Below are 16300 nucleotides of genomic sequence, written 5' to 3' on the forward strand. Positions count from 1 at the left end.
ATAGCTGGACCACATGTCCCCCAGTGTAGAAAGGAACATTTCTGATACAGTGTAGGCTAATGTAGTAGGAGGACTTCTGCTGTTCTCTGATAGGCTAGTAGGAGTTCTGCTGTTGTTTGATAGGCTTGGAGGGGTTCTGCTGTTCTCTTATAGGCTTGGAGGAGTTATGCTGTTCTCCGATAGGCTTGGAGGAGTTATGCTGTTCTCTGAGGGGTTAGTAGGAAGAGTTTTTCTGTTCCCTGACAGGCTAGTAGGAGGGGTTCTGCTGTTCCCTGACAGGCTAGTAGGAAGAGTGAGGAGTTCTGCTGTTCTCTGATAGGCTTGGAGGAGCTCCGCTGGGCTAGGTACAGTAGGTGTCTGGGGTCAGGTGGTTCTTGGGTCGTGTCCCGGTCTAGGTGGTCCGTCCTGCTCCTGTGGTCAGGTCTCCTAGCGTGGTGAAGAACTCCTCCATCTCCCTCTGCAGGAGAATGTTCCGGTTCTCGGCGTCCTGGCGCGCCCTGTCAGAGTTCCTCAGGCGGATCTCCAGCATGCAGAACCGCTTCTTCTCCTGGTCCAGATCCTCCTCCAGGCGAGTCACCTGGTCCTGGAACCCAGAGCACGACTCCTCCAGCCTGGGGACAGAACCGAGGGGGGGGGTGGGTGTAAAGAGACTTGGAGACAGCATATCTCTGATTTTGATACCAGCACATACAGTATACTGTGATAATAACATTGTTAATCGAAGACTTCTCTATGGAGCCATCTTGATTTAAGTCCATCTAACGGTGACTAGCTCTGACTGGGTCTTACTTGGGGTATACCAAGATAACTGTGATGACATTAAGCTTTGTGCAGCCAGTTGGCTCCTGTTGCTCAGCCGGAGTCGTACTTGCGTATGCGGGTCTCGTAGGCGATCCTCTGCTTCTTCAGGTCCTGCTTCAGCTCCATCACCATGCCGGTCAGGTCCTCATTCACCTCTGACCCCTGATGCCTGATGAGGACGTCCCTGGGGTCAGCCTGTCCGCAGTCGGCGCTGCTCGAACATAGATCTTGAACCTCGTGGCTGTCCCCCTGACCCTTCCCCGACTCCCAATGCCCTTTCCCATGGTCCAGTGAGGTTGGTTCACTTCCTGCCGACTCAGCCAATGAGATCTCACAGGAAGCCCAAGCAGAGGAAGCAGAGGACTCGATGGATGCGCCCACACTGGAGGGAGTGGCCGTGACGTTGTCGTAGGCGGAGAGTCTGTGCGAGTGGGAGTTTCGGTGGGAGGGGCGTATGCAAGAGGGGGGAGGCTCTTCTAGAGAGTCTTTCTGGGAGTTCTTTAGCGAGGTCTCTTTAAGAGAGAGGGTGGAGTCCTTCAGAGAGAGGGAGGAGTCTTTGAGTCTCTCCCCGGACGAGGCGGTCCGCCTGTGGCCGCGTAGCGACGACAGGCCGTTCATCAGCCAGTTTGCCCCGGCGGCGACCCCTGACACATCCCCCGCCGACCCGCCCATCCTCCCCTTGGCCCCCCCGGACCCAGGCATCGACCCCGCCTTGAGGGAACACCTCCAGGCGGTCAGGGCTTTGGACTGTTTGCTAGGGCTGAGGGCCGCCCCCCCTTCACTCGTTCCCTCGTTCTTTCTATCCATCTGTCCATCTGTCTTGGTCTCTGCTTTGCCCTCCTCTCCCCCATCTGTCTGTCCAGGGACGGTCAGTTCAGTGGGTTTAGTGTCCAGGGAGATGGTGTTGGGGGGCCGGGGGGGCTGGAGGTTCTCCTTCAGGGATCTGGACCCGGGCTCTGGCGAGGGAGAGGGGGGCTCCTGGCGGTCCACCTCCTCCTGGGAGGACCACCCCACCATGAAGCGTTTGGTGGAGCTCCGCGGGACGTCCGCTGGGGTAAGTGTCTCTGTCTCTGTGGCCTCCTCATCTCTCTCGTACAGGCGAGCGTGCTCACTGATGAGAACGGTCATCAGGTGCTGGACCTGGGTGCTGCCTGTCAAGGGATAAGGAGACACACACACACACACACACACACACATTAACAGTCTCAGCCATTTCAGACCAAGGCATCATGATATAACTTCATATTAGGGCTGTCTTCGACTCAGGATTTTGTGATTCGACTCAGACTTGGTGTTCAAAGCGACGCGTCGAATCGTCGATGTGTTTTTTCTCTTCTCCTGGCTATCAGAAAATCACTTGACATCAAGTTTCCGTGATTATTTTGGTTAGGCCTATATTGGTAGCCTATAGAAACAATCAATTGTTGCCAAGGCACATTTCTGAGTAGGTTAGGGTATTTGAAATCAACGAGAATGACAGTTACATAATTACAGCATTTTAAATAGCTAGAATAGCCTGGCTATCGGTTTGTGGAATAAGATGGAGGGATGCTTCATTTTGTTCAATCTTTTTCTGAACGAACTTTCGTCCATTTAGGTTATGCTTGAATAGCCTTTATTGGGCTATTTTACCTTGATTGGTGTTTATTATTTTCCGTTTAACAAAAAAGTAGAATAAAGTTTCAAAATAAATTATTAGCCTTGCTCATATTTCCGCTCCTCTAAAATCCTCTCCGCTGCCTCCGAATGTGTTTGATAGCTTGTTTCAAGTGCAGCCCATCCCTCTTTCTTGCATTGTCCATAGTTTGGACCACTAATAATCGAGATAATTAATAGACAGGTTATCAATATCTTAAACATTTTGTCTTCATATCCATTTTGTGACATGTCGGGAGATTCGTCCCCCCCCCCCCTCCCCCATATGTCTAGGCTGAGGGGAGACCGCCGGAGTCGGGAGAGCTGTGAAACTTTCAACTCAAAATTGCAGGCTGCACAATAAAATACACCTGTTTTCTTGTTAAACATGAATCATCTAGCATTGTCCATCTACTTCGGATGCCCCATGTTTTTATACAGTTTCACATATCCTACATTAGGGTTGGGCAATTTGACGATAGTCTCCTCAACTGCGCATTTGAATTCTTGCGCGAATCGGCTCGGCTCATACGTTGGGCAGCAGTCAACAAGGAAATGTTTTGGCTGTCACTAAAGCATTTTCACAGACGTTAGAGCTCAAGCTGTCTATGGGAGACCCGATTTTTACCATTGGATATACAAGAAGATTGATTTAGGAAAGCAGTGTGATATTCCATTTGGGAAATGCACGTGATTGCTGGCGCATAGTAGGCTAGGCTAGGCTACACGCTTAGCGGAGGGGAGAGGGGCTCCCTGCCTTCTTCCCTCTGCTATATCAGTCTTAACTCTTCTTTTACAGCCCAACAAATAGCTACGGTAATAGCCTAGGTCTAAAACGAATGATTGGCCTGTCCTTGATCTTAGTCCACCTCCTAGTCCTTGACAGTGGAGCAGAAATCGACTTAAAGAATCTCTGTCGACTTAAGGGTCTCCGACTGACGCTTCGACGCGTCGACTTTCAGGGGGCAGCCCTACTTCATATATAGATGTTACAAGGCTCATGTTTTGGGGGAGTTGAACAGATGACCACTGAGTACTATCTAGTACTGTAGAAGAACAGAAGGTCATGTGCTCCGTATCTACCCTCCATCATGGTGACTGGATCCTCCACCCTGGGCCGAAGGATGTTGGGTCCAAACACTGTAGCCAGGTTCTGAACCCCCATCTTGTTCTCACTGGAGTGGGCCTGGACCTCATCCAGAAACCTACACACACATGCATGCACACACACACACACACACACACACACACACACACACACACACACACACACACACACACACACATACACACACACACACACACACACACACACAGGCATGCACACACATACACACACACACGCACACACACACATACACACACACACATACGCACACACACAGCAATCACATAACACACCAGTCCAAAAATAGTCTTTCATAATGAGCATGCCATTTTCCCAAATACACAGCCTGACAGCCAAAGTGCCTCCTGCATCTCGTTCAGTGGAACTTGAATAGTGTGACTGAGCATCTCCTCACCAACAGTCTGCCAATGACGGACATAACTGTAGTTGTAGCGTTCACACAGATGGTAGAAGGAGGGAAAGACATGCATCACAACACTCTGAATCACAGTGTGTCACTTCCTGTGAGGCAAACGTGGGTGTTGAGACTGCCTGGATAGCTTGACAGTGTTTCAATACCCGGGTTACGAATTTTCTCTACACTAAGAACGTCAGACGTTGTCTTGATGATGGAGGTAGCGCCATCGTCGGTGGTAGGCCTATTCCTTATTGCCATGTAAGAGAATAAGCCGTTTTTCACATTTTGCATCAGACAAAAGTGCCTTGGATTTTTTGTAGGTTTCTTTGCTTTACATGTTTGTCTATTTCTCATCAGTTACTCAGAAAAACTAGGGTTAGGGTAGTGTTAGCCTAACCCTCAACCTTTTTTCTCCCAGTACTCTGATTCCTGACAGTAGTCTGTTACCTTATCCATACAGAGACACCGGATTCCGACTATTGTACTATTTTTACAGGGCCAGCCCAAGGTTTTTGGGGGCCCTAAACAAAAAGTCTATATGGGGCCCTCTGTTTTTGTAAAAAAAACAATGTTGGGGGGTCATGCCCTCACGCCAACATTCATTGGGGCCTGCAAATTTTGTGTTATCATATGCAGGCCCAATATCAGTAAACACCTATCTACTGCTGGCAGCTGACAAAGCCCTAAACGCTTTGTTTATAGGGTCGGGCCGGGTCTGCTCAGCCAAGTAGGCTGTCACCTACGGGGGATGTGCCTGGGTCTGTGGGTGCGTGACACCAGATGCAGTGCCAGTGTGTCAGGACTCTTACTTGCAGATGTATCTGAGGAGGTTGTAGTTGACCTGTGGAAGAGCTTTCACCTGCTTGATAAGGTCCTGGATCCCCTACATACAGACAGGACAATGCCATGTTATTGTTCTCACACACACGAGCATGCATGCACACACACACACACACACACACCCATACACATGCACGCACTCATGCAAACATGCACACATATACACAATACACGCACGCACGCACGCACGCACGCACGCACACACACACACACACAAACGCACACACACCGTCTCCTGGTCCTTGGTGAGCAGCTGGGCACAGGAGAGGAACTGAGTGAATTTAGTGAAAGGGATGACCGGCTCTGGCAGCTCCCTGAGGTACAGCTTCAGCAACGACGCCACTGTGTGGACATCCGTGGTACTGCAAGACAGGAAGGAGGACTGAACAACAGAAGTTGTCAAACTGTACATGCAGCGCGTGTGTGTGCGAGTGTGTGTGTACTGTATATTTCGGTGGGTGCATCAGACCTTGCTTGTCCAGATGTGTCTACAGCCAGTGGACTAAGGAAGTGTGCATTGCATATTGTTCGTACTAACTATCATGAGTTATGAGTCTAGGTGGATGTGTGTGTGTGTGTGTGTGTGTTAGTGTCTAACGGGCATCTCTCACCTGTCAAACACTGGTTTCTCTCCCCGGTCGAAGGCGTCCTGCAGCTCTCGGACATGATTGGTCTGTCCGGGCGCCCTGAAGAGCCCCTCCTCTGCCAGGCCGTGCTGACGTATGAAACAAACGCACTGCTCCACCAGCACAGGGACCCGGCGGTGAGGGACACACCCTCCCTCGCACATCATGGTCTCCTCTAAGTGCTGCCCAAACACTCCTGGGAAGACGACACACACACACACACACACACACACACATACACACACAGGGGCAGATACAGGCAGGCACACACATGCATTCACGGCACACACACATGCACAAAGGTCACTATACATACTGTAGCGTGTGTCTGTGCGTGCGTATGTGTGTGTGTGTCCACGTGTGTGTGTCTGTGTGTGTGTGTCCTACCTCCCCCCAGCATGGCCCATATAGCTCTGCGTATCACCCTGACCCACTCCTCCATGTCACTCTGAGAGCTGGCCATCAGCAGGAAGGACTCGTGGCTCAAACCTATACGGTCCTTCTCCCCACCTCCTCCTGCAAACACAAACACACACGCACACACACACACACAGACATTACAGTCCCTGTTCTATTTCACGGAGCTCCGCCCCACAGGGTAAGCTCCTTATTGCTTATCCAATCGTAGCTACGTTGCCTGAAAAAAGAAAATCATACACGCCCGTGCGACCTATCAGACCTATCCTTCTCCTAGAAACTTTCAGCTCCTGACGACTGAAGCTAGCCTCGCGTCACCAATCTCTCCCGAATGGGCCGAATGAGTTGTCCCAGGGTGAGGGCTCGCTTTGTGTGCCTCAGATACCGGCTCGGCCGTTGATGGCCTGGCTACTGAATGGCGGAGATTGTCTGGTAGACGCCTCTATCCGGCTGTGATCAGCACTATTCAGAGTGCGCGGGCGGTCTCCACTGCCACAGTTTACTCTGGCAAGTGGGCCGCTTTTGCGTGCTGGTGTGAGGAGAGGGATGTCGAACCCGAGTCGTGTTTGGTCGCGACGGTTCTTGAATTTCTCCAACTCCTGGTGAATCATGACCGTGGTTTAGTGGGCGTCCATTGTTCAGTGTATGCGTGCGCTACTTCCGTGTGTCATGAGAGTTTTGCTATAGGACCATGTTCTACGGGCTTTCGCTGATCAAGCGTCTTTAGGCTGGAGTGCGACCTGTGCATAAGGCTACAGCACCACCTTGGGATCTTTTGTTGGTTCTGAACGTGCTCTCTGAAGTTAATTTCAAGCCAATGGTGCAGACTTCCCTCAAGTGGTTTTCAGTCAAAACCTCTTTGCTCCTCGCTTTGACGTTGGGCAAGCGGGTCAGTGACTTGTGCGTGCTGACCATCCTTCTGAACACTGGTGATGGGAGTAAGGCTGCATTGCGCACGGACCCTTCTTTCGTGCCGAAAGTGGTTCAGAGCACGTTCAGCATGCAAGACTTGGAGGTGTGTGCTTTCTATCCTCTGCCTCATGCAAGCGAGGAAGATGCTCGCTTGCACCTGTTGTGTCCTGTGCGAGCGCTGGGTATGTCAAGCATATGGCTGCGGTCTGGACCCCAACTGTTGGTTTGTAAACCCACCGGGCAAGTAGTTTCACCACTGTCGAAACAGGGCATCTCCCAATGGATATGAGAGAGCATCACCAAGTCTTATGAGACTGCTGGTCGCCCTCTACCTGGGGCTGTTCGGGCACACTCTACGAGGGGCGTGGCCACGTCGGTTGCCCAGTATAATGGAGTGTTGGTGGTGGACATTTGTGCGGCGGCAACTTGGTCGTCACCGTCCCCTTTTGTCCGCTACTATCTATCGAGCATGCCCTCTGTCTCCGTCAGACAGCTGCCAGTGAGAGTCAGCATCGGGCATGAGTGGCCTCTCTTGGCCTGTGACGGGACTGGTCGGGTGAGCGACGGTCCATCTCTGTCCCTTCGTGGGTTTGGGCGAAGCCTGGCGGGTTATGTTACGGTGTGTAACCGCGCCCTGTCCAGCTCTCTCCTCGTGCCTTACCCTGCCCTCTGATGGCTGAGTGCGTCAGTGCTTGGGTTGTGCTAACTTTTGGTGTCGTCGCACAACCCAAGCTGAGCTCTGGCTTTGTGACCTTGGCGGCCTTTTGTTAGTGGGTTCAGCAACAGTGTATGGTGCGGTTGTGTAGCTCCACATGCCAATAAGGAGCTTGCGCTTCGGCGCGGAGCTCCATGAAAAGCTCACTAAATGTTTCAGCTTAGGAGGACATGAGCGGGTTTGGTTCCCTTAAATAGTGGGGCATCTCTTCTGATAGGTCGCTGGTGTGTGTATGTTTTTCTTTTATCAGTCAACGTAGCTGGCTACGATAGGATAAGCCAATAAGGAGCTTGCTCTGTGGGGCTTCGCTCCTCTCATAGAACTGTAGTTACTATGCATGACCAAACAGATCATTTTCTTATTGGCTCAGCTCAGTTTTCACTACCAGCCTTACGGTATCCCCACCAGCTCACCTGTGGTGTTCAAACAGACCTACTACTCACCCACCCTGCCACCCCTGTGCCCACAGCAGGACACCCCTCACCAACCATGCCAACCCTCATTTACCCTGAACCAGTAGAACCTCAGTTAGACATTGAGCTTGTTTCTAGGACAGAGATTCGACAAAAAAACGAAGAGGCTATTTCTAGAGAAAGCATCACCAATGTGATTTTGAGGGAGTGTATCATGGAACCAGGTTATAAATCTGCAAATGGACACCTGGGTGAGCAGACGGGGGCTCTCATCCATGATGGCGTGACGGAGGGGCTGTATGCAGCCAGGCGCTGCCTGCAGGGCGGCAGGTACAGGAGTAGCATGTGTGAGAGAAAAAATGACCCAGAAACGGAATGCAGCTTTGTTTCTCTGTGCGCGCGCGGGCACACACACACACACACACACGCGCGCATGCGTACCCACGCACCCGTGCACCCGCACTCTCTCTCTCCCCCCTTTTTCTGTGTTTTGGCTGTAATCGATATGCCAAGATGACACTGCACCCCCCCTCATCCTCACTCCCTTTTTTTTATAACTTAAAAAAACCCTCAAAAGCACTTCAATAAAATCAAACGTAGCAAAGTGTAATGAGGAGGTAAGAGTAGAGTTGTCATCGAGTAGTAAAATGCACTCGCCTATAAATACCATCCAACTGCGTGATCAAATGGCTACCTGTAGCTTTTCCGGTGGCGTAGCGGGATAGAATGGTGTATCGCTAAAGGGCGAGCTCAGAAAAACATTGGTTCGAATCCCAACCTGGGCAATCCCTTAAGATGGGTCAAATGAACGACAGACAAAGGAAACAACGCAGAGGGCAGAATGAAGTCTGTCACAATAGTACGTATCCCTCTAAGCTCTTCTGGCCTGGGGTTTTAAGGGTTCACTAGCTAGCCAGATGCATGGAGGATGGAGATGGCTGGAAACGCAGATGGAGGGCTTGTCTGAGGACGACCTAGAGAGAGACTGCTCTAGTCTGAGAAAATGGGATGCAGAATCACGCGCACACACACACGTACAGTACATGCACCTTACCTATAGGGTCATACTATTGTAAAATTAGGGAAAGCCAAAGCGTGAAAGTACATTGCATTAGACTCTTGCCAGCCCAATGTCTCAATGTACAGATCAGCGCCAAACCAACCAAATTAGACACAGAAAATCCCCAACTCTATGAAATTCCAAAACCCTCCAACATAACAAAGCTATGCCCTCCACCACCAATGTCTACCCTCTGCCATCTTAACTACAAACTCCCTTCCTTACCCTGGGGACAGACCTCTGCTGGGGTGTGGTGCTTGCAGCAGTCTTGGCCCATGGTTGACTCCAGAAGACAGGGGTGAGTGGGTGAGGGTGAGAGGGTGAGGCGGTGCCTGTGGTGTACCCAGCTGATATAGTTAACGGAAATCTACAGCTGTGCCATGTCAGTTACCCTCACATAAGTGTGTGTGTGTGTGTGTCTGTCAAGGGGACATGCCATGCCAGGACAAAAACCTAGAATGAGACATTACCATCCCAGCCAGACACAGTCTAACTACTAAGTCCACTAACGATTGCAGAAATTAAACCATTTTGGTTGTAGTTCTCTTGCATTTCAAAGGCCACAGAAATCCTCTGATAAATCCTTTGATAAATCCACTGATAAATCCTCTAGCAAGTTCCTCCAAAGGTCCTTCATATTCTAGTCCTTCAGTACAGCCATACTGTAGTGGTCTTTTCTCACAGAGAGAGTGGGAGACAACAGACAAACAGACGCTCAAGTGCACAGTGCACACGCACACGCACACACACACACACACACACACACATACAATACCACCCCAGGCTGCATGTCCAGAGTAGGAACAAACAGCACTATTGTTGACGTTTCTGCCATCTTGTCCATGCACGCACTGTCATGGAATAACTGCTTTATGAGACGGACCACACAACATCTGAATCAAATCTGCTGCTCTGAAAACCATCCACTTTTCTATATACTCGTAGTGTTCAAAGATCAGATGTTCTCAAAGACCAGACGATCATTTCCCACTAGAGCTACACAATTAGTAGCCTGGCTTCGCCAGACCCAATTTGCAAGAATGCAGTCTGGAAACTCTCAGTTCATTTTTGATTTTGGTCGCGTTTCCCGATAAAGAACCTTCTTAAGGAACCTTTCTTAAGCAACCATTTTTATGGAAGTTAAGAAGTACTTTGGAGTTAAGTGCTTCTTAACTCATTCGGGAAACCTGGTCAATATCAACGGTTGCAGATGAGAAATGCCTCTGCACGCAATTGGATAGACCTACAACCAATCAGAGTAACGAAACATGGGTTAGTCATCATATCAATCCCACCCCATATTAGATATATTAGAACGGTTGTGATTGGCCAGACCAATATCTGGTTGGTTGGAGATCAGTTTGAACGGATGCGTTACTGATATGTGGAGTGAAACAGAATGTGAGCTTGTGTGATCAGGCTGCAGGTTCAGGCTACAAAATTAGACCTTCTGTTGGGCTGGGAAGTGATAGGGTGACAGGGTGTTGTCACCCTGCCAACTCACCTGGAACAATCTCAAAGAGGTGGCGGCCAGGTTCATCCTGATTGGCTGGCAGCTCATTCACTTGACTGCCGTGTAGAGGAATGCACCCCTGGGAGAGAGAGAGGGGGGGGGGAGGGAGAGAGAGAGGGATGGAGGGAGAGAGAGGGACAGAGAGAGAGAGACATTTAAAGAAGAGAACGAGTATTAGAGAACCCTCTTCTTGATGTCAGAATCAGTAAGCGGTGAGAGCCAAGGACGTGACTGGCATGTGTAAACTGTTCCAGACTCCAGCCTCTCCACTCTGGGCTCTGGGCAGCTGGGAGGGGTGTGAAGACAGGAGGGGTCGGACCAAGACGCAGACAGTAGGGGCAGGCAGAGCAGGTTCAGGAGGTTTAACGGAATACAACAACACATTAACAAGAAGAACTACAAGCAACATGACACCACACACAACCGGACACAACAACACGGGGACAGCGATTTGTCGGCGGGGGCAGGGGGGAGTGCTAGCGATTTGTCGATGGGGGGGGGGGGGGGGGTGGGACAGGCATGTACAGTAGAACATTACCAGACAGATAGACAGTTAGTACATGACCATAGACAGTTAGTAGGCTACATTACCAGACAGAGAGAGAGAGAGAGAGACAGACTGAAACGGTGACGGTGGAGATTGAGATGAATACATATTCCATATTGGACAAGCACTATCAGCTAAACTATTTTTATTCACATGAAGGAATAAATGAATGAATGAATGAATGAATGAATTAGTTGGGAGTGGATGGAGAGTCTGATATTTGCTGTGAGGACCACGTCATTGAGTTGAGTGATGTTCTTCGTTCATTTGAATTCTCAGGATCATTAAACCCATCCCTCAGATGGACAACAGATCAATCAACCATCCCCAGGAGAAACTTATTGATCAGACACGGCATACAGTATGACGGATCATCACGCGTCCTTCCATGTATGAGCTACTCTGCAATAACACATGAACTTGTGTCATCTTGTGTCCCTCTGCTATATTCTTCGACTTGAAAGAAGATTAAAGGGGTAAGGATCCTTTGTCAACTTTATAACTCTGCAGACGTATACAACATGAGGTTCTCTCACTCCAGGACCAACCAAGGAAAGCTTAAGCTGACAAGGGCGATGTAATGAACATGTAACTACCCGCCTTCTTTTATCTGTTCCTGCATTACTGTGGGGCCTCCAGACGAGAAGTGTGACGCAGATATGGGTCGGCTGTGGCTCAGGAGGTCGAGCGGGTCGTCCAATGATCGTAGGATCGGCGGTTAGAATCCCGACTCCCGCTGACGACATGTCGAAGGTTCCTTGGGCAAGACGCTGAGCTCCAAATTGCTCCCAATGAGCAGGCGAGCACCTTGCGTGGCAGCTGCCGCCATTGGTGTGTGTACTGTATGTGTGTGTGAATGGGTGAGTGAGAGGCCTTCATTGTAAAGCGCTTTGGATAAAAGCACTGTATAAGTGCAGTCCATTTACCGGATATGGGGTGGAACTCTAGTGGCGTTCCGTCACGTTACGGATTGCCATCAGAATACCCCCCCCCCGCCCCCTCCCCCCCCCCCCGGGCTTGGAGTGAACAGACAGAGGGCGGTGGAGTGCTGCAGACAGGCCCTCTCTCGTACCTGTGCCTTGGCCTCGTCCTGGTCCTTGTAGAAGTACAGCGCCTCGGCGCGCAGCACGAACCAGCGCAGCTGCCAGTTCTTCATGATGCTGCGCTGCCTCTTCAGCCAGCCAGCCCGCAGGGCCCTCTCCTGGCCCAGCGGGGAACAGGGCCGAGACACGCGCGACAGCTCCCCCAGGACCACGCTCTTAGACCGCCCTGGAGGGAGACGGATGGAGAGAGACCAATCAGACAGACAGACGGACAGACAGATGGACAGAGAGAGAGAGAGAGAGACCTAATCAGACAGACTGATGGACAGAGAGCGAGAGACCCAATCAGACAGACAGACAGATGGACAGAGAGAGACCCAATCAGACAGACAGACAGATGGACAGAGAGCGTGAGACCCAATCAGACAGACAGACAGATGGACAGAGAGAGACCCAATCAGACAGACAGACAGATGGACAGAGAGCGAGAGACCCAATCAGACAGACAGACGGACAGACAGACAGATGGACAGAGAGAGAGAGAAAGAGAGTCCCAAACAGACAGACAGACAGACAGACAGACAGAGAGAGACCCAATCAGACAGACAGATGGACGGACAGACAGACAGACAGAGACCCAATCAGACAGACAGATGGACGGACAGACAGACAGACAGAGACCCAATCAGACAGACAGACAGACAGAGAGAGACCCAATCAGACAGACAGATGGACAGGCAGACAGATGGAGAGACAGACAGAAGGACGGACGGACGGACGGACGGACGGACGGACTGACTGACTGACTGACTAGTGGAACTATACATCCATTCAGTTCATTGGACAATTAAAAAATGCATTTGCAGCAGATCGTAGCAGTAGATAAACAGACAGATGGACAGACAGAGCCTTAATCAGACAGATAGACCAAACGACAGAAAGACACAGACCCACGCACAGATACTGCAGCAATGATGATTTCTCCTTCAGCATTTCTCTACAGACACACACACGTACACACGCACGCACACGCACACACACACGCACACGCACACACACACACACACACACACACACACACACACACACACACAGAACAGATACAGTATGGTCCCGATCAGTTTTCATTGTGACAGCCCAGAGTGGGCTCTGATTAAAACCATGGATTATATATCAGGCTGAGTGTGTGTGTGTGTGTGTGTGTGTGCGTGTGTGTGTTTGTTTGTGTGTGTGTGTGCATGCGTGTGTGCCCGTGCCCTGGTTATAGCTGAGAGTCAGGGACAGCAGGACAATTCTTGCTGGCTGAGAGAGAGAGAGAGAGAGAGAGAGAGAGAGAAATCAATTGCTTCTTTCTCTTTCTTAATTGCATCCCTCTTTCTGCTGAGGACAGCATGGGGAGAGTTCCTGTAAGAGGCTGGGCCCTCTCTCTATCCTCCTTCTCCTCATCCTCCATCTCTCTCTCTCTCTCTCTCTCTCTCTCTCTCTCCAACCGCTCACTCTGCTATCTCATACTGTATCTCGTCTGGTTCTCTCTCTCTCTATCCCCTCCTCTCTGTGTGGGATTCATTTGCTGAGTCATGCCTGCTAGGAAAGAGACCACATGCACCCTCATCATCATCACTCTCCTCCCCCTCCTCATGATCACTATAATCATCACCCCGTCTACTGGAGCGTTAAATCCCCCCCTCTAAGACCGTCCCATGGTGAAGTGTACCAGTACAAGTCTCCACACAATTAATTTTTGAAATCCTTGTTTTCACATTCAGCTACAAGGTCGATTTTAATGCTGTGATTCAGATTTCAGAGCAACTGAACCGATCCTCTCATGGCTGCAGTTTGGTTGAAGACCTCCACATTCATAATATGAGAACAGGACGAGATTAAGAAACGGCATGAATATTTCAGCTCACTTCGCCTCATGTTTCACCTCAAAGTCTACAGTACATCCAGCCCAGCTCAGAATAAATAAGTTTATTTCTGCATCATAATAATCTCTGGGACAAGTTTGTTCTTAGATTTACAGCTTCCATATCTGTTTCCACAGAGTCATGTGAAAGGCATGTCTACAGACAGACAGACAGACACACACACACACACACACACACACACACACACACACACACACACACACACACACACACACACACACACACACACACACACACACAGAGGACAGAGACATGATCTATGTTTGACACCCAGTTGTTCTGTGACAGCAGCAGTAAGCCATGCATGCCACTACCTTGTTAAAATCAACTCCTTGTTGGTATCAACAATGATCCAGCACCAACCCAAAATAAAACCATTTCTTCAACTGCAGGCTGAACAAAACAATCACCTGGTAGACACCTAGAGACAGTCCAACAGTTGGCCAACAAGCCTACGACCTTGGACATTGTTAAACAAGCATCTGCAAATCGATGTACTTAAAATATCAGAAAATCGTTCCTGTGTATGCCGTCTTCCAGCCTTAACGAGCAGAATGTTCAGGCATACAGTACAGATATGACATCATGCATCAAGTGCATGCTCTCCGCTACACTCCAAATGGGCCCTGGTTAACCTGCTTAGGAAAGGCATGACATTCAATGATGCCGGTACAATATTTAATTAGACTAGTATCGCTGAGAGATGCACACATCTGCTGCATGCCTGGGAGTCTGTACTAGGGAGGAAACAGCTGGTCAGCAAGTCAGTCAGTCAGTCAGTCAGTCAGTCAGTCAGTCAGTCAGTCAGTCAGCTGGTCGGTCGGTCAGAACCAGGAACAGTGCTGCCGGTACTTCACTGTATTACCGTACTATCAGCCTCTCGGCTCACTGCTACACACACACACACACACACACCCACAACCACACACACACACACACACACACACACACACACACACACACACACACACACACACACACACGAGCGCGCCGGTGTTAGCTACTGTATGCAGAGAGAGACTGCAGAATAAGAGGAGGGAAAGGGGGTAAGGGTAAGAGAACAGGAGAGAAGAGGAAGGGAGAGGAGAGGAGAGGAGAGGAGAGGAGAGGAGAGGAGAGGAGAGGAGAGGAGAGGAGAGGAGAGGAGAGGAGAGGAGAGGAAGGGAGTGGAGAGGGATGGAGGGGGAGGTAAGGAGAAGAGAGGACAGAAGAGAAGAGGATGGGACAGTAGAGGCGAGGAAGGGAGAGGAGAAGAGAGGAGAGGAGAGGAGAGGAGGAGAGAGTAGAAGGAGGAGTGCTTACCCCTGCGTGTCTGTTTTATCTTAGGGCTCAGCATGGCTAGCGTTGGTGAGCTGCTTCCTCTCTCACAGACATGTCTGCACTCTCTACCGCTTGCCTCCCGACTCACACACACTCACACACACACACTCACACACACACACACGCTCACACACACGCCGCTTTTCACTGCCGCCTCGCCCTCTTATTCCTCATCCTCCAGCATCTCTCTCTCCCTCCCTCCCTTTCTGTCCCTCTCTCCCATTCACTCTCCCTCTCCCTCTCTCTCTCCCCCCTTGCCGTTCAGTCACGCCCTACACTCACAGACTAGTCTCCGGCTTGTACTACCTCACTCTCTCTTTCACACACACACACACACACACACACACACACACACACACACACACACACACACACACACACTGAAACTCACGCACACCCTCTCCGCTCTGCTCCCAGACTCTCTCCCCCTCCTTTCTGTCCTTCTTCCTGGTCTCTCTCTCTCTCTCTGTCCCACTGTGTGCTGTTCTCCTAGCCTACCTACAGCCCAGACCACTCCCTTCCTCTCCTCCCCCCCCTCCCTCTTTCTCTCCGTCACTCTCTCTTGCTCTCCGTAGTCTGCACAGTGTCTCAGAATCTATTTGTCACTGTCTATAAATATTTCTGGCCGCGTGTCCTCTGTCATCTCTCCCCTCTCCCTCCCTTCCTCTCTCCTTCCCCTCTACGGCCCCTCGGAGCATATCAGGTCTACGGGTCCGGGACCACGGAGAGGTTCCGGTTCCGTTTGGACCTCAGAAGAGAAGAGATCGTGCAGGGACACAGGCAGCACCCCTGACCCAGCCCCGCAGCTGCCGACGGTACCGAGCATGGATATTAAGTATCACCGGGTGTCACTTTTCCGCTTGGTAAGAGAGATGCTTCAGCTCCGACACACAGAGCAGCGTCCCTTTGCGCCGGGACGACAGTGTGGTGCCGTATGATATGTGACACCGCGTGACTGACAACGGAAGCGTTCGAGATACATCTGACAGTGTGGCCGATCGCTC

At 50.6% G+C, this 16300-nt stretch overlaps 1 protein-coding gene across 1 annotated transcript; it reads right to left on the bottom strand.

Moving 5' to 3' along the window:
* Positions 1 to 391: 391 nt before the first annotated feature.
* On the bottom strand, positions 392 to 15312 carry arhgap22a (Rho GTPase activating protein 22a; the record flags this gene model as incomplete). Its single annotated transcript, XM_084458761.1, has 10 exons — positions 392 to 611; positions 869 to 1952; positions 3520 to 3641; positions 4772 to 4845; positions 5032 to 5164; positions 5414 to 5624; positions 5816 to 5944; positions 10450 to 10537; positions 12078 to 12274; positions 15279 to 15312. 10 exons carry the CDS (start codon positions 15310 to 15312, stop codon positions 392 to 394), a joined length of 2292 nt encoding a protein of 763 aa, XP_084314887.1.
* Between the last annotated feature and the right edge of the window lie 988 nt (positions 15313 to 16300).

This window comes from Borostomias antarcticus, assembly GCF_949987555.1.
Source record: "Borostomias antarcticus genome assembly, chromosome: 25".
In the NCBI taxonomy this organism is placed as follows: Eukaryota; Metazoa; Chordata; class Actinopteri; order Stomiiformes; family Stomiidae; genus Borostomias; species Borostomias antarcticus.